General features: G+C 39.7%; 1 protein-coding gene across 3 annotated transcripts in view; it reads left to right on the top strand.

Moving 5' to 3' along the window:
• Positions 1–164: 164 nt before the first annotated feature.
• The window catches only part of LUZP2 (leucine zipper protein 2), a 598,898-nt gene continuing 576,342 nt past the window's right edge, over positions 165–22,720 (top strand). For 2 of the 3 annotated variants that reach the window (XM_045291093.1, XM_045291092.1), the window contains exon 1: positions 282–431. In XM_045291093.1, coding sequence (XP_045147028.1) covers positions 370–431 — 62 coding nt within the window. In that variant the 5' untranslated portion in view covers positions 282–369. Of the gene's footprint in view, positions 432–22,720 lie in introns of all 3 variants that reach the window. The other variant, XM_004708247.2, reaches the window with a different exon arrangement.

Here is a 22,720-nt window from a genome sequence, read left to right as displayed (position 1 = left end):
GCCAGCCTCGGGAGGAGTGGGACTCCGCGACCCGCCCTGGCTGGGGCACCGCCCGGGCACCCGAGCACCCCCGCCCGTGCCCGCTGCCTCCAGCGCGAGTGACCACGCGCCTCCAGGCTGGAGCGCGGCGGCGCCCAGCGATCCCGGGCAGGGCTCGCCTCGCTGGTGACATCACTCCCGGAGCTCACTCCGAGCATCCCAGCGCCCGCCTTGGCGAATCGTCAGTCCGTGTGTCCATCTCCGTCGGTCGGTCGCGGGAGAGAGCTCATCTTTGGCCAGGGACAGAGCTAGGCACCAAGCAGCGACAGGACCCCAAAGAGGAGAGAAAGCGCAGGCAGCGAGGGAAGGAGGACCCCGGCCGGCGACAGGATGAAATTCAGCCCAGCGCACTACTTGCTACCGCTGCTGCCAGCGCTGGTCCTCAGCAGCAGGTAAGTCCAGGGGCGCCAGGGACCCGGGCAAGGAGCGGGGCTGGGGGAGGTGGCAGGTCGCCAGTGGGCGCCAAGGACAAGCACTTGTCTCTCCTGCCTAGTTGGCAGGTCTCTCTAGGCATTAGGCTCTGACATCCTTCGGGGAGAACAAACCTTTTCTCTAGTTAGCCAGTTCCTTGAACAAAGTCCTAGGACTGCTCTTATGACAGGGGGGAAGGGATTGTTTCCTTCTAGCTCTGATAATAGCAAATGGATACCATGTGGATGGCAAATAGATCGATATACATGAAGAAAATAGAGGAGAGACTGGTCGCCAGACAGTGTCCTTCATGGAAACTGTGTGAATGGTCTCGGCGCCCCATCTGCTCCAAGCTTGTCTGATTTAAGGTGCAGAGATCCAGGGTAAACAGTTTAACCCTGGACGATTCTAACCCTAATACAAAAGTTCCTGAACTAAGCATGACGGCCTTTATCCCGAGTAGCCTTAGCGGTCTGGGTTCTTTGCATTTTCTCGTGGCTCTCTGATGCACAGGTCTAATCAGAGAGCACACAAACCGATGAAAAGTTCGAAGACAGTTTCAGAGTGCCCATGCAGGGACCCTAGTCGGAAACAATTAGGCACTGTGCTCCATCACTGGCTGTGGATGGGACTTTAAACCCAAACACAGAAGAGCTATTTTTAGTGAAGGTTTAAAATGCAGTGATTGAGAGTTTTGTGACTCCCCGCTGTTGGTCAAGTCCCAAAGTTGGTGATTGGACTTGCTTCCTTCCACAAGAGCAGCACAAAGCAGGGCTGTTTCCTTGCCCGGGGCTGCCTTTATTCTGTGTGGCCCTAAGTATCACATTGGCACAAACTTCATTCCCTTGGCTACTATAAAATAAAATGACCCACACAGGATGAGCTTCCCTTCAAATTCACAGGGGCAGAAACATCTGAGTGTGCATGTGACAGGACAGGGAGTGAGGGTTCTGGTTTGATCTACTTCTGAAATTGAGAAGGAGGAGGGCATCTCATTGTCACTGAGGATTTAGGACAGTAAAAATCGGGTGTGCATTCTTTGTCTATACACCACATCCCGGTCAGTGTCGTCAAACTTTCTTTTGAGTGTGGGGCTCCTGGGTTTGCTCCAATCATTTCTACATGTAGTCTTTCCCTGCACTGGGAAGCCCAGGTGACCTGCCTAGTTTCAAAGGTAATGTGAGTTATAATATTCATTTCCTCTAAGGTTTGCTTGCCACTTGGTTTCTTAAAATTCAAATGACTTTAAAGAAAACCAGTTTGCTCCCCAGAGTCATATTAGCATGTTCCAATTATTGAGGACGTTTTATTATTTCTGCTAAGCTCTAAACAGCTCATAATGCAAATTTTGTATCCCAAGTATTCTTTGAAGCTTCCTGACATTCATTCCGAATTCTTGCATTATGGGTTAGTCATATGTATGGATATTTCTAAAGATGGGGGATTTTCAGAGTCTGGGCACTGAAGTAGAAGTAGTTGCTAGCTAACATATATACAAAGTAGTAAAAAATGAAATAATGAAAACACATCAGAGTAGTTAGAAAGACAGTGAAAACCCCCCCTGTTGTAAATATAACTTTAGTTGTTTTTTTAAACACTGTAATTACAGTGTGTGCAGAAAGCTCTATAGTGACTTCTCAAGTTTTAATGTTGGTTATAGAGGATGAGAACTAAGGACCATCGCATCATTTAAATCAAAATGTCAATATGTATGAGGATAAATTCTTTAAAATGGTCAACACGCTCATGAGACCAAAACTTAGAGTAATCACCCTTGGGTAATTTTAGGTATAAAACTTCCAAAAATGTTCATCATATGTGAAAATTGTGATGACAGGTTCTTCTTCAAATCAACTCTCAGTTACTGAGTTTTCGTGACATGCTTCCTAGGGATAAAACAATGGCACCTTCCCAATCAGCGACTCATCTGATCAGTGCGACTATTCCGTGGCCACTGCTTTCATTGGAGACCCAGGGTATTTTGTGACCATGAGGAAATTTTAAATGAGTATGGTGCTCGCACAATATCATCTTGCAAGAAGAGAGTAGGTTCTAATGTTTTCTAACAGAAGGCTGTTCTCTGCAATCTTCAAGAGCTTTTGTAAGCATCTGGTTACTGAGCAAGCTAGAGCCTCAGCTGAACAGGCTTGTGAGAACAGTTGCATTCGTAGAGGTGAGCTTACTTATGCTCCTGCTGTGGGAAAGTATGTAGCCAGCCATGGCACCTGTGACCATAGTTCTCTAGCCAAAGAGTCCTGTCCTTGATTCCTTAGTCAGTGGTCTGTAGGGGAAGCAAATGTAAATCTATGTGCATAGATTATGTTGAATTAAGTAGCAAAGCGTGATAACTGCCAGGTTTTCCCATAGTTTTTGGATGATGTCACCTGTCTTTTATTATCAAGTTCTTTTCATCATGTGGAGAATATGGAGCTGAGACTCCTGATGCAGAACTGCATTTATTTTGACATCCTTTTGCCGGGAAGAGCTTCTGCGTAACTGGATATTACCCTTTGCTATGTATCTCCAGTTTAGATCTGCTTTTTAGATGACCCCACTTTTGTTCTTAAGTCCTGTTATCTGCAGCAGAGGTGGCAATTAAAGAGACTCACTATACCACAGTATTCTATCCACAGCAATGAAAGCTCTCAAACTATTCTGCCTTTCAAATCTTCATTTTTTGAGTAGCCTTTTGTTTCTGTTTACTCCTCCTCACTTTTTTTTGATAGCAACTTTTAATGTGGATGCACAGTATGTAGTTCTTAATTTTTACCACAGAGAACATCAATGCACTTCAAGCAGAGTTGTTCCAAAGAGAGTTAAATGTTCACCTTTAACAATAGCCACACATTTCTCTCTTTTACTGGGATATCCCCTAGAGTTAAAGAGAACTGTTTAATCTCTTGACACATGATCTCTCCTGTTGAGAGAGTGCATTAAACTCCAAAAATGCAAGTTAGTGATATGAATAATGCAGTTAACACCAAAAGCTATTTAACCTGTACACAAGTAATTGTGCTCAGAGAAAGCAAATGTGTGTGCCAGTTTAATAGCTACAGTGTAGACGGATTGTGTCTTTTAAATAGCTTCATTCTGGGAGAAGTATTAAATTGCTATTTCAAGGCACCCAGTAATTCACTTCAGAAAGAAGTAGTCGAAGTAGTGAAAAGAATGATAGGATGAAAATTCTTTAGAAGTTCTTGGTGAAAAGGGCCCCGTGGAGTGCTGGGGAGGCTTGAGCTGTAGTCTGCTGAACCACTGTTCCTTTGTGCTGTGTTTCCACTCTTGATGCTCTTGGTTTGATAGGCTTTAAATGGCTTAATAAGGAGAGAGGCCTGGCAGGGGAAGATGGAAGGTCTACTGACTCCTGGTGTGTTTGCATCTAGCCAGAACTTCAAGTGGATGTTTGGTTAAAGTCCTCACAGTAGGAATCGCCATAGAGGTCTCTGCAGGACCCTCTAAGCAACAGTCGTGCCATGTGCTTAGTTTGGACTTTATTTTAAGATGATAGTATATATTTAAGATTTCTTAGTATATTTAAGCCTTACACTGTGCCTTAATCTACCTCAGGATTAAGTTCATTTTCTTTTTGGTTCAAAGGAAAGATAAGCATTGCAATAAACACACAATAAGTACCCAATACATTTACTTTTGTGCAAATTCATTTGAGAGCTCCATCTTAATGTAACTCCCTAGAATTGGTATACGTACAGTGATTTGGAGGTTGATTTTCTTTTGGATTTTTCCCCCTGCCAAATGCTCATAACAGTGTGAGGCTGCAACACATGCTTTTTGATCTTACACTGTGTACATTTCCTCCCTGATGAGGGGAGTTTTACTCTTCTGGAAAACTACATTGGAGAATCAACTTTTCTTTACCTAGAAAATATTAACAAGCAAATATTTCAAATTTCAACTCTGGCCTTCAGATGCTTATTCTCAAAAGAAATTTTCAAACTTACTTATTTGGGGATTGTGAATTAAATGCTGCCTATGACACAAGATCATGACATCACAAGTATTTATGATATAACTGGCCAACCAACCTAAACCAAATGTCATGTAATTGGTAGCGCTGACCATTCAATCAGGAAGTCACAATCACTACAAGTACTGAGAGATGGGTCTGGTTCAAACAAAGTGATTGTGTTTGCTTGTTTTCATATGTATGATGAGCACGTGTCTCAGTGCATGCACACACTCTCATATGTGTACATTTGTTTTCATTTTACTTCCCCCTGACACTGTACCAAGGAAAGACCCATGTGAGTAAGCTGGTTGAACAAACAATAGGTAGAAATAAGAAATAATGGAGGATCCAAAACAGTCTTTTGAACTTGTCTTCCGTTCTTTAGAGATATAGTTGATGTTTTCATTGTCATATACTATCCTTGCAATAAGTCAGTATAAAAATGAATCATTTATAAAAGTGTATTTGCACAATTGAATCAGATACAAAAATAATAACATAAGTCAAGATTGGTTAAACATGAAAGTTTGAAACTAAGTTCTAAGTGTAGATGTAGGAGAGCAAATGCTGCACCATCAAGGGATATGAGAATGAACTTATTTTATCTCAGAGAAATTAGAGTAATGATATCTTATAATTGATTTAAATATCTTACACCACGAGTTAGTTGTGGGATATTAAGTAATTTACTTGTACCTTTTTCTGTTGTAAGCCTGGCTACTCATAGAATCATCATGAGAGAGTAGTTGTAAGTACTTAGTTAAACTGGCAAAAGGGTCATGTAGTCCCTGAAGCACAGACAGTATTTAACAGGGCGTTAGCCTGTGCATATGTTACTGAATTGTTATTTCAACCATCCTTGTATTTGTGGTCAAATCCTGCATTCACTTGTATGAGCATAGACGAATAAACTAAAATGTGGATGTGATTCAATTTGATGATGTCACATTAAAGGATAAGCTATAATGTAAAAGAACAGAAGGGTCAGTAAAGAAAAGAAAATGCAGGAGGTGTCATGAGGGCTACTTAGCAACTAGAGTACTTCTCAGAGTAAAGTGCACTTGGGTCAGCGCCAGTAACATTTGGGTGACTAAGTTTGATCACATAGAATATGAGTTTGCACTGGAATATCTTTCTTTTTAGCTGTTTAACTTGCATGCCTTTGGAAAATGTAGTTGTGTTTACATTGTATACATTAATTATCAAAGTACTTAGGATGAGCATGTCAGTAAATAAAAAGATAGCTGCGAGCAAATAAGTATTATTTTCTTCTTTTTCATTGGGTTCGTTATAGAGTAGTAAGTGCTAAAATATAAAAAGGCTTAGAAAAAGCAGCATTAACCATCTGCTCTTGCTACTATCCAGGAAGGACAATTTGGGAGCCATTCATCTCGAAGAATTCCAACTATTATATATGTGAATAGAAGGACAGGCTCTCATACTACCCTCATTTTGAGAACTCCACCTTTGGAGATCATTAACATTTGCACATGTTGTGTTATGTCATAATCTCTTTAGAGATGTACCTTGACATTCTGACCATTACATGACATATATGTTTTAGGTGTTGTCTTAGAGTGCATGTATGTATGTTGACAATGACATCTTTCAGCTAAGTGGTTAATAGTGCATTGGGTCATTTACTGCTAAGAGGAAATAAGAAATGTTGATCCTATTAAATCTACATTATAGAAAAACCACCTGCCTCCTTGAATAGGTAAGATCTCTTCTAAATTTATATAGAAGGCAAAGAGGTATGAAAAGTAAACCTTTCTACTTAGACACATGCTGAAGGTCAAGGAAGTGAAGAGTGTGCTCTGAGAATGCTCTCACAAGGCAGGGAGGCATTGTTATCCCACTGGTGGTGATTGCACTGCAATTATGTCTGCCTTGTTGGATGGTGCTTTTAAGTATGTTAATCTTTTTAAGTGTAGTTTAAAGAGCCTGCTATTGGATCACATGCTGTGGGTACAAGGTTGTGGTCTAGTTCAAAGCACTTTCTCTTAGAGATGAGAAAACCAGGGCCTTGAGAAGTTGAAACTTGTTCCAGGTGGAAAAAAAAAAAAAAGGAAATCATAGCTAGAACCTAAGACTTTCCACAAGGCTCTTTCTACTTTAAGAGATCACCATTCTCTGTGGCACATCTCTTGTGTAACCAGAGAACACGTGTAAACTTGGTGCCTATAACATGTTCAGAACTATGAGTAACTAGAAAATAATTTACAAGCAAACTCCTTAACTATATGCAATCATTTGATAGGAGGATCTACTATATTTAAAAATGATAGAAATGAAGAGTTTGAACACCATTTGGCAGTCTGTTTTGAATTGAGTTTTTAAAACTGAATTGGCCTAAAAAAGAATTCCAGGTCATTTCCAAAACCCAAAGCAGAGGCATTAATCAGTTCTTAGCATTGCACACAATTTATCTCTCCAAAGGTATACCCAGAATGGTTTCTGTTGACCTTTCAGTTCTATTATAAGGTGATATTTTTGGTGCTTTTAGCAACTTTTCATGGAAACTATGTCCTATAAATGTAATTCCTAGACATTTTTTTCATATATTCCTCAGTTGTTAAACTCAGACTGTAACTGTGAAGTATTGCTAAGCACACAGCATACTTATTATCTGGAAAAGATTAGTCCCTAAATATGCTCATATCTAGCTTTAATGTATGGTGATATTACAGGTCATTTAGGTTAATATGCCTTTACACTTTCACCATGGCTTTTGGACAATTTATACTTATGTAAAGGTTTTGGATCAGGTAGATATGAATTGTGTTGTACTGCACATAAGTCCTGAACTTTGCGGAAAATGTCTTAACTGCTCTGAGAATTAAATTCTTCAACTATAATAAAAGAGAAAATAATACTCTCCAACATTGAAGATCATTCAAATTAAGGAAAAATCCATGTAAAATGTAGCTCAGTGAATGGCCCACAGTTGCCCCAGGAAGTCCCTCAAGAAAAGCTAATGCACAGTATTTAATATCATACACAATATTAAAAATGAACATGATGGTTCTATCTAAGACACCCCAATGAATCTACATCTAATTCAATACTTTTATGGAGAATCAAAATTAATAATGCCCTTATATGAAGTTGAAAGTTGTAGCCTTAAAACAGCCAAGTGAATAAAATCATCATATGTTTCTTGATAAGAAGAAAACCAAACATGGTCGTGGGGTCCATTCTGACTCAGAGCTGCCAATGGACAGAGTAGAACTGCTCCTGAGGATTTCTGAGCTGTAACTTTCTACCGGTGCAGAAAATCTCATCTTCTCTTACAGAGCAGCTAGTGGGGGTCAACCGTTGAGAGTAGTAGCCCAACTCATAAGCCATTATGCGGCCAGGACTCCTGGCTCATACAGTGAGCAGGATGGTGGGCAGAAGAAATGTATTCCCTTTGAAAGCCTGAAATTTTAATCCTTTAGGTGGAAAAATGCATTTTAGCAGATACCTTATCTAAAGTAATTAAAAAAAAATTTTTTTTATCATTTTATTAGGGGCTCATACAACTCTTATCACAATACATACATACATCAATTGTGTAAAATGCATTTGTACATTCATTGCCCTCATCATTCTCAAAACATTTCCTCTCTACTTAAGCCCCTGGCATTAGGTCCTCATTTTTCCCCTCCCTCCCTACTCCCCCCTCCCTCATGAGCCCTTGATAATTTATAAATTATTATTTTTGTCATATCTTGTGCTATTCAACGTCTCCCTTCACTGACTTTTTGGTTGTCCATCCCCCAGGGAGGAGGTCACATATAGTTCCTTGTAATCGGTTCCATCTTTCCAACTCATTCTCCCTCTACCCTCCCAGTATCACCACTCACACCACTGGTCCTGTAGGGATCATCCTCCCTGTATTCCCTGTATTTCCAGTTCCTATCTGTACCAGTGTACGTCTTCTGGTCTAGCCAGACTTGCAAGGTAAAATTCATATCATGATAGTGGGAGCGGGGAAGAAACATTTAGGAACTAGAGGAAAGTTGTATTTTTCATCGTTGCTACATCGCACCCTGACTGGCTCATCTCCTCCCCGAGACCCCTCTGCAAGGGGTCTCCAGTGGCCTGCTAATGGGCTTTGGGTCTCCACTCCGCACTCCCCCCATCATTCACTATGGTAAGATTTTTTGTTCTGATGATGCCTTATACCTGATCCCTTCGACACCTCGTGATTGCATAGGCTGGTATGCTTCGTCCATGTGGGCTTTGTTGCTTCTGAGCTTGATGGCCACTTGATTACCTTCAAGCCTTTAAGGTCACAGATGCTATACTTTTTGATAGCCAGCCACCATCAGCTTTCTTCACCACATTTGCTTATGCACCCATTTGTCTTCACTGATCCCTTCGACACCTTGTGATCACACAGGCTGATGTATTCTTCCATGTGGGCTTTGTTGCTTCTGAGTTAGATGGCCGCTTGTTTACCTTGAAGCTTTTAAGACCCCAGACACAATATCTTTTGATAGCTGGGCATCATCAGCTTTCTTCACCACATTTGCTTATTCACCCTCTTTGTCTTCAGTGGTCGTGTCAGGAAGGTGAGCATCGTAGTATGCCAATGTAATAGAAAAACGTATTCTTGCATTGAGGGAGTACTTGAGTGGAGGGCCAATGTCTTTCTAATTTATGGAAAATGCTGTACCATAAATTCTAATGCTTAAGTGAAAACCATAAAAGTTTGTAGTCTCATCTTCGACTTTTTCTAATCATTGTCTCTCTTACTGAAGGTATAATGGGATGAACAATGTTCATTCACTTCCATCCACCCAAACTTCAATTTGTTAGGACCTTTGCAAGGGCTAATGGATATTTGAGGTCAACTTCCATCTCATTTCCATCCTGTAAAAGGAGGATGTGATTCCTTCCTGTCTGTCCTCCAGACTCACGGGGCAGTTCTCCCCTGTCCCATAGGATCACCGTGAGTCGACATCAATGCACTGTGTTTCACTTTTGATGCTCCATAGTAAGACAAGGGCTTCTAATCCCCCCACCCCAAGCCTTGTCTCAAAACGACTTGCAGCATCTGGAAGCATTTATTTCACGAGTAGCTGATTGATGTGAAGGGTGAGTGCCTCAGGAGATAGAATCAAACCAAAGCATTGGGCCATCTTAATAGCCACTAAGTGATGTTATAAAAAACCCTTCATATTTCTTAGCCACATTTTCTCAACTACTAGTTGGTGTTATATTAAACTAAAGTATGATCTCTAACACATAGGAATGCTCAGTAGATTACTGGTTTTATTTAATAATTTGATTGAAGGGGCTAGAGAGCCATAGTCTTACTAGAATATACTTGCTTTTCAGGAAGAGTGGTTACACACTTACAATAGTACCAAAGAGTGAGAAGTGTTGATAAAGATATTTTAGAACTCACTTTTATGTTTCCTTATTACAAATAAACTTATTTCAAATGGAATGGGAATTATATCTTACCTCCAAGCATAGGCAGATCATTTGAGACCAAATTGAAGTTATTTCTGGATCATTGAACTCCCAGTTAGGAACAGTTTTTTAAATGCCTGTAACATCAACAAGAACAAAATAAGATCATCTGACCTGGCCTCCATTTTAGGCCTCAAAGTTCTAATTTATGTTGCATCATACCGTTACACATTCAATATAGTTATTGAAATTATAGCCCCACAATATCATATTGACATTTTAATAGAAGTTTTACTGATTAAGCTTGCTTTAAAATGGTAGGTTTGATAGGATTCATTTTTAACTAGGACACAAAGAATACCAATAAGCCTTTTGGCAAGTAGAGAGTGGGAATTGTTTCAAGTAAGTGGTTCAAGAACTGAGTGAGCTTGGTCATGGATTCCTCAGAGTGGTGAAGACGGAGATGGGTTGGAAGGGGAATACAAACCATCTAGCACACCAGGGATCTTTGAATACTGTGTGCAAGGCACGTGGACCCTAACCACGGATCACCCCCAGGCCCGTCTCTTTTCTAAGATTTGCAGCTATTCACAGCTTGTCTTTGAAGTAAACTAGTCTTTAGTACTGGGCCAGGAAGAATAGTTTGACTAATTTTTAAAAAGAGCAATACATAAGCAAACACATCAAAAATTGAAGTGATAATGTTTGCAAGCCTCAGATTTGGTTGAGATAACTTTGAAATCTTGAGATCAACTTGATTTTCCCCTTCAGGTGCCTAAAAATGGCATGTGAGTTCATTCTACAAATAAGAGTTTGACATACAAGTGGAGGGGAACCGGGTTTTGTTTTGTTTCTGACACTGTTGTTTAGAAAGATACCAAACTAATTGTATGCTCTGTAAAATCTTTCTTTCAATTGATTATTTATACTTACAATTAACACGTTCCAAGAATATTTGGGAGGAGTAATTATGTCTCTGGAAATGTATTAGCTGCTTCATTGCTGTAAGTTAACCCTTACAACTTTGCAACCGAATTTGCTTATTGTATATTTTATCCTTAGGGAACCTGAGCTTCAGTCCATCTGATGACTAGTGTTCATTCCCCCAGCAGTCAGATACATGCCCCCCAGTCTACAGAATACTGTATTAATGAAACCATAGCTGGGAACCTATGTGATCTTTATTTGTATAAATCAGTGTCTCCTAAAGCAGAGGATATCTCCTCTTAGGGGTAGGGGGTGGTGTGGGCACTGGAATGATGGGGGAGACACTGAGAAAACAGATACATATACTTTATTCTTGATTATGGGCTATATAGTATAAGAGTTTTTCATTGCAAGAGGGGGATGAGGTAATTTTTTTTCCTGAAAAAGTGGCAATAAGTCAAATAAATTTGGAAAACTATGGTATAAGTGAATACTGTTACAGCTAATACAAGTGCAAATAATGATTTCAGACCACGTTGATAAATGCCTATATGTTTTCATGCAAGGGACCAAGGTACATGGAAACTATTTTTAGAATACCTAAAGAAATTCATCTGTTAGAAGACCAGCAACATAGAGTAGAACCCCAGTACTCGACCACATCAGTACTCGACACAATCAGATTTTGATGTGAAATGTCAAAAAAAATTTGCTTCAGAGCTCAAACAAAACATCTGAATCTGACCTGAGCACATGAATTTTACAAACAAAAGCAGTTCTTGTTCTGGTCATTTGGCGTTAGTTGGCATTGTTAGTATGCATTGTTTAAACCTTTTGTGGCTGTGTTCCAAGCACCTTGCTATAATTTTACTAGTTTTTGTGGCTTTTTGTACTGTTTTTAGATAGAAAAACATGGGTCCTAAGAAATAATTTTTTGGAAAAGAATAATCATGATAACAAACTGATTAACCATGTTATCGAGATTGCTGATGATAATTTAGTAAACCCTTTTAGAAAACAGTTAAGGAAATGCCCACAGCAGAACACATTAGACAGATTTTTTTTAAGAGAAAGCCAGGTCCTAATGAAAAAAGGCAAAGAAGGGAAAAACTCCTGAAAAGCAGCTACCAGTTGATTTTTATGGAAGGGGACTCATTCCCCTTCCAAACAATGACTCTCTGTCCATCCTTCCTCTCCACATTCGTGTCCACAGACCCAGATCCTCATCCATCTAGGTATGGGCCATGATGTAGCTGTTAAACACATTTTTAATGTTGTGTTTCTTGTTTTAATTATATTATTTAATTCTGAACGTATTTACTTTGAAATTTCTGTGTAATGCCTTTTTGTATAAAAAGACAAGGTTAGGGTAAAAACTTGGTAGTCGAGAACGGATTAATTCATTTTCAGTTATTTCTTATGTGAAAAAATTGATTTGGAACTCGACTGTATTGGACTCATGTTTTTCTAAGTAGAGTTCTCATGGTGCCTGGGGCAGACTCTCCTGGGAGGGGTGTTAAAATGTAAAGTCCTGGTCTTTGTCCTGAGGATAAGGAGCCCTCCTGGGACAGTTGCATAAGCATTAGACTGTTGGCTGCACAGTGAATGGGTCAAACTTAGCAGCTGCTCCTGAACAGAAAGATGAGCCTCTCTGTGCTGTAAAGAGTTACAGCGCTGGAAACCCACTGGGGTGGTTGTGCATTGAAATAGACTAGATGGCAGTGGGTGAGTTCTGAAGATATTGGATTTAATTCTCTGAGAGAAGTGTGAATACATTTGCAGTCTCAAGTGGAACGCAGGTGCTTTCTATGTATAGTAAAACTTGGAACTCCCAGCTGCCGGGTATGAAAATTAGACAGTGCAGAACACTGTGATCTCCTTGTCATTTGCCCAATGTGCAAAGAAGTATTGAAGTCAGGGTAAAGGGAAGTAAAAATAAAAATCACTGATACTTCTCTATGTATATAAATAATTTTAATAAATATCAAGTCATGCACCAAACTACATTTATCAATAAAACTAAACAGCAATAATTTTCTGTCTCATATATCTTCTGCAAACACGAAGAAGATGCTTAAAGAAAGGAAATGGCACAAAGCTATTACACACAAATTCTTGAGGGGCATACTCTGTATGGAAAATAGTTGAGAGTGAGCCAACATATCTTAAAAATAAGCAGAAAGTGTGAAAAACGAACCCATTGCAGCTCTTCCTTATCTTGCCAAATAGGCTAAATGGGCGATGAGAAACAAGACCAGCATAAAAGGTGATCTAGATGTTCCAGCTTGGAGCAGGGCATCTGAATTTTCAGATCAAGTGAAAGTGGTATTTAGTCCGGTCAAAATGATTGTCTGTTCTTGTCTTCTGAAGTTGCCTTTATTATGTTCTTCTCAGTATCAGGTAGAATGAACCACCATGACAGGCATATTGTCTTAATAGTTCCCCTCTCGGTAGCATCAGCTACCTTTTCTGCAGTGGAATAAAAAAACTGGAACAAAACCCAAGATGAGGCTGTCTGTGCTCATTATGTCCAACAGCTTCAGAATTCCTGTAGTAATTCTCCTAAATTGGCTTGAAGGCATATTGTTGTTCTTTTTGTTCTATTAATGTAGTTTATTATCAGGATTTGTTCTTCGCAAGAGGACATGTCTGGGAGTTGGTCATCGGGAGAACACCATACTAAAACCTGATGGGGCTCACTTCTGCTTGTCCTTATCGCCCTGGTGGCCATCCCTGCCTCTCCAGAAGGTGTCAGTGAAGCGCAGAGGAAGTGTGGGCACTAGCAGCGGCTGGATGGAGTTCAGTGTGAGAAGCGAACTGGGAGAAGCAGAGCACATCTGTCCCACCCACCTGAGAAGCAGAAGCCTCCTGGAAGTGCTGCTGTTGCCTCCCTGCCTGCCTGCCCTGCCCTGCTTGCCTGCCTGCCTGCCAGACAAAGCCAGAGAGGCCCTGCCCAAAGCCATTCCTATTTCTTTACCTATCTATCTATAGCCCAGTGATCCAGTGGTACAAAGCTATGTAAAATGCTTACGTTCAAAACAAGACTCTTTACCATCAAGTTGATTCTGACTCATAGTGACCCCTATGCAGAGTTTCCAAGGCGATAAATCCTACCAGAGCAGAGTCTCATCTTTCTCTTGGGGAACAGCTGCTGGATTTGAATTACTGACCTTCCATTTAGCAATCCAACATTTATCCCACTGCAGCCTCAGCGTTCCCTTTAAAATTATTTGGGAGGAATTATATACAAAATGAAAGCTGCTTTCCCTTAAAAACAAGCGCGCAAGCGCACACATATACACACACACACATCCTGCAGTCCTTTGAATTTAGGTCAGAGATTGCTACAGTGGATCTTAAAGGATACATACCTATCCTTACCTCTGTGAGATTAATTCTCATGACACACCTGTGAGGTAGTTACTAGTGCTGCCCCCGTTTTATGAAGTGGAAATTAAGGCACATAGAGGTTAAATTAATTTACTCATGGTTATAAGCTGCTACACATGAGAGCAGAAATTCAAACTCACGACAAATAATGCCAATGCCCACTCTTAACTACTACACTACAGCGCCTCCTGGTGTGAAAGGTAAAGCACTGGAATGACCTTGTGAATGACTTGTTTTCATCTCTATTTGTGGATTCTGGTTTATTTGTGTGTCTTCACTTAAAAGAAGTGCCTGAAATTTATATGCAGTGAGAAAAGTAAGGAGAGATGCAATTTCCTGTCAAGCATAGACTAAACTCACTATTAAAGATGATAGTTTTCTCCCCCATAATATTCTATCAAAAACAAACCAAACAAACAGAAAAGCCTATGGTAGTATTTTCATTGCCACAACAGAGCATCAAGAAAAAGAATCATGGATTTGTTTGGTCTTGTCTTTATTTGTGGATCCTGTTTTCCAAAGTCCTACCCTATACAATGTTCAACTGCCAGGTCCCAGGTGAGTGTGTCCCAACACAGCAACCTTATGCACGTAAAAGGAAAAATGGCTTGGTAGGCCCTGTGCCATCCTCACAGTTGTGAGTCGCTGTGTCAATCCATCTCCTTGCGGCTATAAAATGCTCCCGTACAGAGCTTCATGGCGCAGTGGTTAAATGTACAGCTGTTAACAAAAAGATCAGTGATTTAAAATCACAGTTCTTGTAAGCCAGTACTTTAAAACTTTTCTAGAATTTCATAAAGGTACTGCATAAATTAGGAAACGGAACACTGAAGAAATGAACTAAAGTTAGTAAGATCTTAGAAAATGAGTGAGCATAACAATGGGATTTGAACATAAAATTTCAGTAGTGGAAGTTTCATGGTCAGCATCCTCAGACTGTAGAAGTTAGCACCAACCTTGATTGGCTCCAGGAATTCGGAGAGTCTGGACATGGTGATGCAGACGTGTGTCTGAGACCCACGGGATGTGTGAGCTAAGTGAGGGTTTGATACATGGTAGTCCTAGGTGCTTTGTTTGACGAGCACTTTTCAGAGTAGACATGCCCGTGGTTAGTAAGGAGCCTTGGTGACATAATGTGTTAGAGTTTGGCTACTGAACACAAATTAGGAAAATGGAAGCCACCAGCTGCTCTGCGAGAGAAAGATGGGGCTTCCGACTCCTGTACAGATTGACGATCTTGGAAACTGCCCTATGGCGTCACTCTGAGTCAAAATCTACTTGGTGCTAATGATGGGGTTAGTACTGGTATCTCTGTTTTACAGACGTGTAGGACGTCAGATTTACCACGTGAACGGGTCTGTTCTAGTCTGGATACTACTACTACTAATTAAAATAGTAACAGCAATCATAGAACTAATAAAATGATATTTCTGCTGTTAGGTCCCCACCAATTCGTTTCAATTCATGGTAACCCTATGGATGCACAACAAAAGGAAACAGCGCTTTGTCTGGCCCCGCCTTACAGTCATTACTCTTGAGTGCTTAGTCGCAGACACTGTGTAAGTCTATCTTGTTGAGGGTCTTCCTCTTTGCCCTTTATCCTCTACTTTATCAAACATAGTGTCCTTAAATAACAACAACAGTAATGATAACAATAATAAATACTATTCAGATTTTCCATAAGAAGTTTCAAAACACTAGTTTACGAGAACTGCATTACTTACACATGACCAGAAGATGGCACTGTGAAGTGCACTACAATCCACTATTGTATTCTAGATTTAACCCATTATTGGCTTGGCAAATTAATTTCCAATCTAATATCCTAAATATAATGCATATAGTTTAATATACATACATTATTTATATATGAAAATCTATACATATGAATATGGAGCTTACATTAATATATATAGTTTTATAGAGAGAACTTTTATTCACATATATAGTTTTTCATATTAAGATAATTAAAATAGGTGCATAAATATGTATGTATCTTTATGCATATGAATATACATATTTCAGTTGTCTCAGAATTAATTCCTGAGAACAGATTTTTTTTGGGGGTAACACATCACTATCATCTTGGATCCATTAATCACAATAGTGATTTCTTATCTATCTTCTTTCTCAGAGGGACCTGTCCTAGGAATTTAATAATGTGCTCGTGGCAGTTACATAATCTCCTGTCAACTTGAGTGATGGGGTGGAGTCTAGCCTGTCAATCAGGTCACAGCCAATGATGCCTAGGTGCAGGCCTGGCATTCTCCTGAGGATTCTGCAGGTGGGACACACACACTCTCTGCTCACATTCTGTTGACAAGCCACATGGAGCTTTGCTGATGGCAGCCAGAGCACTAGAGCTGGAGGACCCACATGGAGAGCCATGCCAGTGGTGACATGCTTCCACAAGACTTTCCACCCACTGGCCTGGGATCTTCCCGCTCTCATCATCATTGCATGGGCTGCGTGAGTCTGTAGAGGAATTTCTGCCCTAGTATAAGACCTATGAGCTAATATCGAGCTTCTGGGTTAATATTGAACTTATGGACTTGATCTGAACAGGGCTGAGATATTTTCTTAATACACAATTAGTCTTGGATATAGAACTCTTAATTAATTAAAATTAGTTTATTAACTTACACATATTTTAATTTTCATGCATGGTCATTCATCTTTATAGAAATTGATAATAACCACATTTTGTAGATGAGAATATTTATAATGACATCTACTTGATCCAAGCCCCATTTTCTCAGTTCCACTTTCAAAGACAAAAGCTTCCTTGGGTTCTAGAAAACTGTCTTCTAAAGGAGGCAGAGCTGCCTACTGATCAGCACCTGTGCCTCCAGGAAAGGAAAAGAAAGAGCAGAGCCAGGTGCTAAGAGCAACTGAGGTCCCAAGGGATGTCCCCTGCTTTCCCATTTGGAAGATGGAGCTAAGACTTCTTTCCTGGTCAAATTAAAGAAGGTGGTAGATATGAAACATTAAACATCTTAAGTAGTGCAATGGCTTTTGTAATACAGCCTCTCTGGTCCTGGATTTGTAATTCTCCCAAAACGATAAATTAAGCTGCAGTCTTTATAAGATTACGATCCACAGGAGTAGTTTTCAAGTGATTGGTTGGTTTACTGCCCGCTGTCATCAAGTTATATTGGATGATGCAGTCTTATCTTTTTTTCTGGAGAACAACTAATGGGTTTGAACCCTGGCCTTTTTGGTTAGCAGCCCAATATTGAACTCACTGCACCAGTAAGCTTCCTGGCTGATTTGCTAGCCACATAAATAGGTTGCAAGTGATTGGTCACTTTATGATTCCACTCAACAAAATTCAAGCTACTGCCATCAAATATAGAGTTTCTGAAACTGGGTCTGTAGGTGGGGAGATAGCTGTATCTTTCCCTTGCTAAGTGGCTAATAGGTTTGAACCACCAACCTCACTGGTTAGCAGTCCAATGCTAATCACCAGGGTGCCTTATGACCCATTCTATGCTGTCTGTTTTTGTTAGGAGCAGCCAAGTCCGCTCCAACTCAGAAACCCTATGAACAAGAGAAAGAGAGACTTCCTGGTGGCACACCATTCTCACAGCCACTGCTACGATGGCACGTGACACGTTAGCTGTTGCAGCCACTGTGTCGCTCCATCTCCTTGAGGAGCTTCCTTCCTTTTGCTGAACTTTCACTTTGCCGAGAATGATGTCCATTTCAGGGGCTAGGCTGTCATGATAGCATGTCCAAAGTAAATGAGAGAAAGTCTTACCCTCCTCATTTCTGAAGGATCCGAAACAAATCTCTGTTCACATGGCAACCCGTGGTCCTTTAGATATTCTTCACCAAGGCCACAATCGAAGTGCAGCCATTCGTTTGTTGTCTTCCTTACTGATTTTTGAGCTTTTACATGCATGTGAGGCAACCAAAAATACTATGGTGCACCTTATTCCTCAAAATGATAGTTTTTGATCTTTAACATTTTAAATTTGCCCAATGTAGTAAGAAATGTGATTTCTTGACTACTGTTTGGACTGAAGACAATGTCTGATTCACAGTAACAGGAGGGCTCCCAATGACCACTTCTAAAGTTGTTTTGTCCTGTTTCAATTTTTAATGTGGAGACACGGAATAGAACCTTTTCTCTGATTATTTAGGGAGCTTGCTTAATTCTTAATAGTGCATTAACTAGCTTTTATAAATCCTAGGGTATGTGGCATTAGAAGGGTATTCACATTCATCTAAACAATGAGAATGAGGTGCTTTTTGGACATGGGGGAGCTCTGGTGGCGCTGTGTTTATGCACTGGGCTGTGATATGCAAAGGCAGTACTTTGAAGCCACCAGCCACTCCGAGGGAGGGAGATAGAGAGGCCTATCTACACCCATAAAGAGTTACAGTTTGGGAAGCATGGGCGGGTACTTCTGTCCTTGTCTACAGGCTGAATCCTGAGTCAGCATCGACTCACTGGCAGTGAGTTTGGACATGGGGCCTTGTGATACCCTGCTAGACCTAGTAAGCATGTCATGGGCTGAAGACAGCAGTTATGATTGTATAGTGGAGGGCCAACTGCAAGCTGAAGGAGTTGGTGGCAGCCTTAGGTAAAGACCAGACCCTCACTGAGAGGTGAGTGGTAGAGCCACTAGTCAGTCTGAAAGTGTACTGATGCGCGTGCGTGAGCATTGTTTCTGGGGAAAGGTTGGAAGAGCCCCTATGAATGAGTCAACACATAGACATTGAGGTATATGATGATAGAAACTTCCCTCCTGAAACTTGCTCATTGTATATCTTTGTTTCTTGTTATATATCTTTGTTTATATCTTTCTCTGTTTTGAAAGTTCGGATCACGTTTATGTTGCTTCTACAATTCTCTGTGGCCATTTCAATGAATGATCAAATCCAGTAGAGAATGAATGCCTTTGGGGCCATGGTTGGTCACAGAAATGTTAAAGAAATTTGAAATGGGAATATATTTGAACCATATTCTAAGAATTAGTATTTATCATTACTTTTTACATGTATGTTTCTTTATTTGTCTATGTTGTATACATTGATGTGAGCACCTATATTTTCCCTTCAATTAGTTCAAATTCAGGTTCAGAGTATGTATCAGAAAACAAATTATAAAATAGATTTTATAAAATCTTTAAAAATAGATTTATTGGCATATGCTTCACATATCATACAATTTAATCATTGAGTAATATTGTGATTGGTGCAGTCATCACCACAATCAATTTCAGAATATTTTCTTCTCATCCTCATTGTTATCTCCTCATTTTGGCTATCGTTTCCTACCATGCACCTATCCAGTTACTGTCTCTCTACATATACCTATCTCATATACAGAAAATCAAGAAAATCATGCAAAACAAAATGCAATCATATAAAATCATACAAACAAACAAAAAACAACACAAATAAACCAACAATGACAAGACACAACATAGAAAAACCTCAAAGAGAATTCAGACAATAATAAAAACTGAAACAACTTTAAAATGAGTCAAAAGAGAGATCAAATGATAGGGCCCTACATTTTAGTCTAACTACATCTGCCATATTGAATTTGCAATGCTCTCTGTGTGATAGAAAATTCTATTCCCATTCCTCAGCTATGGTCAGAGGGGAATCACCAGAGGCTTAATTCCTTTGGGAACTCTGCAAACGGATGTTGGACTTCCATTGACATCTATAGCCTTTTACAAACCTGATGTTCACAAGTTAAGTAATGATACCATTTCCTCTTGTGGGTTGGAGTTTTATTATTTTCAACCCTTGGATCACATTGGTTGGTGAACTTCTTTCTTACGGAGTGGACACTTAAGCAAGATATGATTGTTTCGCAGGGTCAGAAAATACAGATATATTATGGCTCTTGTGGACCTAAGTATGTTAGTCTGGGTAGACTAGAGAAACTAATTCTTGGATACTGATATGTGTATAAGAAAGAGCTTTATATATCAGAGCAATTGAATATTGAGGAAACATCTCAGCACAGTCCAGATCAAGTCCATCAGTCCAATATTAGTCCATATGTCTGAAACCAATCTATAAACTCCTCTTCAGACTCACGAAGCACATGTAATGACACTGAATGCAGGAAAATCACAGGCCAGTGGGTGGAAGGTCTTGTGGATCCAGCAGTGATATAAGCATCTCAGCACTGACAGGGGTCTCTACGTGGCTCCTTCAGCTCCAGGGCTCTAATGTAGTGTTTCTTGTCAGCTTGATTGTCTCCCAGGGAGTGAGCATGTGTCCTGCCTCTAGCTAGCTATTTATCTCCTTCTCCTCCCAAAGAGGACATCAAGCTGTGACCTGATTGAGAGGCCAAACCCCACCCCTTCACTCTTAAGTCTCAAATTGACAACAGAATATGTAATTACTACACCTAAGGAACAAAAAAACCCATGTGCTATATGGCTATCGTGATATAAAGAAGAATATCACTTATTGATATTAAATATTAGACACCACCTTGAAAACATTGTTTTCACTTTTGTTGCTAAGAGAAATTGAAACAATAGTACAAGAGGGCCTTAGCACTTTGCCTACTGTGCCTGATGCCCTCATGGTCCAAGATGAATGTTGGAGCTCAAATCATCTTTTTAGACAGCCACAGAGAAGTGAGACTTTACCATCCTTTTACACACACCATTCCTTTGCGAGCTTTAGTAGAATGGGCACCAAATAAAAGGGATCCAGGGGCTGCTGGTTGTCTTATCTGAGCAATGTGTGCCAGAAAAACTCAGGGCTGTGTTAGTAAGAGAGAAAGGGACATAGATATTGGAAGCAAGTATGTTTTTGTTTGTTTTGTTTTGCCATATCAACTTTGTCTTCCCTTCTGATTGCTCCTCCACTTCCCTGCTAAGTCAATCTTTTCTGGTTACTTCAAAAAAGAGGTTTTTTCTTTGGGGAATCATGAACTTAAAAAAGGGTGTCCCTTACTAGGGAAAAACAAGCAAAACAAAATGCATGGATATTGTCAACTCTTCTGAATTGGAGTCCCTGTTGAGCTGCTAGGGAAAATCAAGGGCGTTTTTTATCAGTGGACTATGGGCTAGGGGCCGGTCTTCTCATCCGGTGCTGCTCTAACAAACACAGAAGGCGGTGGCTCTAAAGAATAGGCTGTGCCGTTCTCGCCATCGTTGTGATCGGACATGTGAATTTATGGCTTTGGCCGAACTATTCCCTCTCTTAGCTGCAAGTCCAAATCAGAACGTTGACCCCAAAGAGAGCTCCTCTCTTACCCTTTTCAGCATCTATTAGCTTGCGGGCAACCCTTGGAAATCTCAAGTTTCTGTATACGTATATCTTCACCATCACATGATGTCTGTCTTCCCGTGTGTCTCTTCATGTTTTTTTTCCACTCAGAAGTTATTAGGTTTAGTGCGCCTCCTATTCCTTTATTTTCTCATTATTTAAGGGGAAAAGTCTCTTTAAAAACATTATCACATTAACTGATACAGGGGTTAGGAACATAACATGTTTTTGGGTAGGTACAATTAAATCCATACAAGATGATGACCAAAATATTTATATATATCACTAATAATTGTGATATGTGACTCCTAGGTATTTACCAAAAATGAGGCATCGTAAGCAAATGGTCAAGCTACATACTAGCGCAGGTTTTCTGAAGTCAACCATTGCAATGGAAGACTTGCATTCGCATGGTATTACCCTGTGCCTGAGTCAGAGTAGGAGCTCATGTGGGTGCTTAAATGCTCACTGAATGAGTGAAGTCAGATGATTAACTTCACAGTTTTACCTTAAAACTGTGTGCATTGTGAGAACACTTAAAAAACGTATGTAAATTATTTCTTAAAAAATAAACTAAATTATGTACTTTTTAGGGAATTGTTATTAAAATTTAGTGTTTTATGTTTCTATTATTTGAGAAGACAATTCTGTAGTCAGTGATACACACAAATCAAATTGTTCTTTGGACATCAAACTTTAGACACCATGGATACTGAGATACATTTGTAAATGTCTGAACTGTGAAGAAACGGTTGATATTGACGCCTGCCCTGATCTGCTGCCCAGTGGTCACAGTAGTGAAACCCGCCCAGTTCTGCTCTCGGTGACTCTTAGAGGGGCTCTGAGTTGGAAAGGACACAGTGGCAATTATGTTTGAAGATTAGAATATTAGGTAACATAAAATATGATGGAAATATTTTAATAATGCAAGCAAAATTAAGGAAAACCAAAACAAACAATATTCACATTACGTGTTTCATTACCTATCAGCCTATTACAAATATCAGGAGAATTTTATCTCAATCATCTAGTAGATGTAAAGCTTTTTGAGAATATATGAATGAATAATCATGCTGGTTTGCATGTTATATAACAAAATTGTTCACTAATAGAAATGTGAATATTAAAGGAACCAAAATAATTGGGTTCTATCTTAATGACTTTCTAGCAGGTACTATAAAATTCAAAATTAATTAATTTATATATAAATAAACTGTGACTGTCAAAAAGCCATTTATGTCTTGACTTAAAAGTTTTCTCCTATGTACCATAATTTTATTTTCCGTCTGTTTAATTATTATTATTCTATTTTCAAAATTTTGAAAATAT

Source organism: Echinops telfairi, unplaced genomic scaffold, assembly GCF_000313985.2.
Source record: "Echinops telfairi isolate 266 unplaced genomic scaffold, ASM31398v2 ScPeMD7_60;HRSCAF=208, whole genome shotgun sequence".
NCBI classification, from domain to species: Eukaryota; Metazoa; Chordata; class Mammalia; order Afrosoricida; family Tenrecidae; genus Echinops; species Echinops telfairi.
The sequence above is the reverse complement of the archived record's forward strand: the minus strand, read 5'-3'. Positions and strand labels throughout refer to the sequence as shown.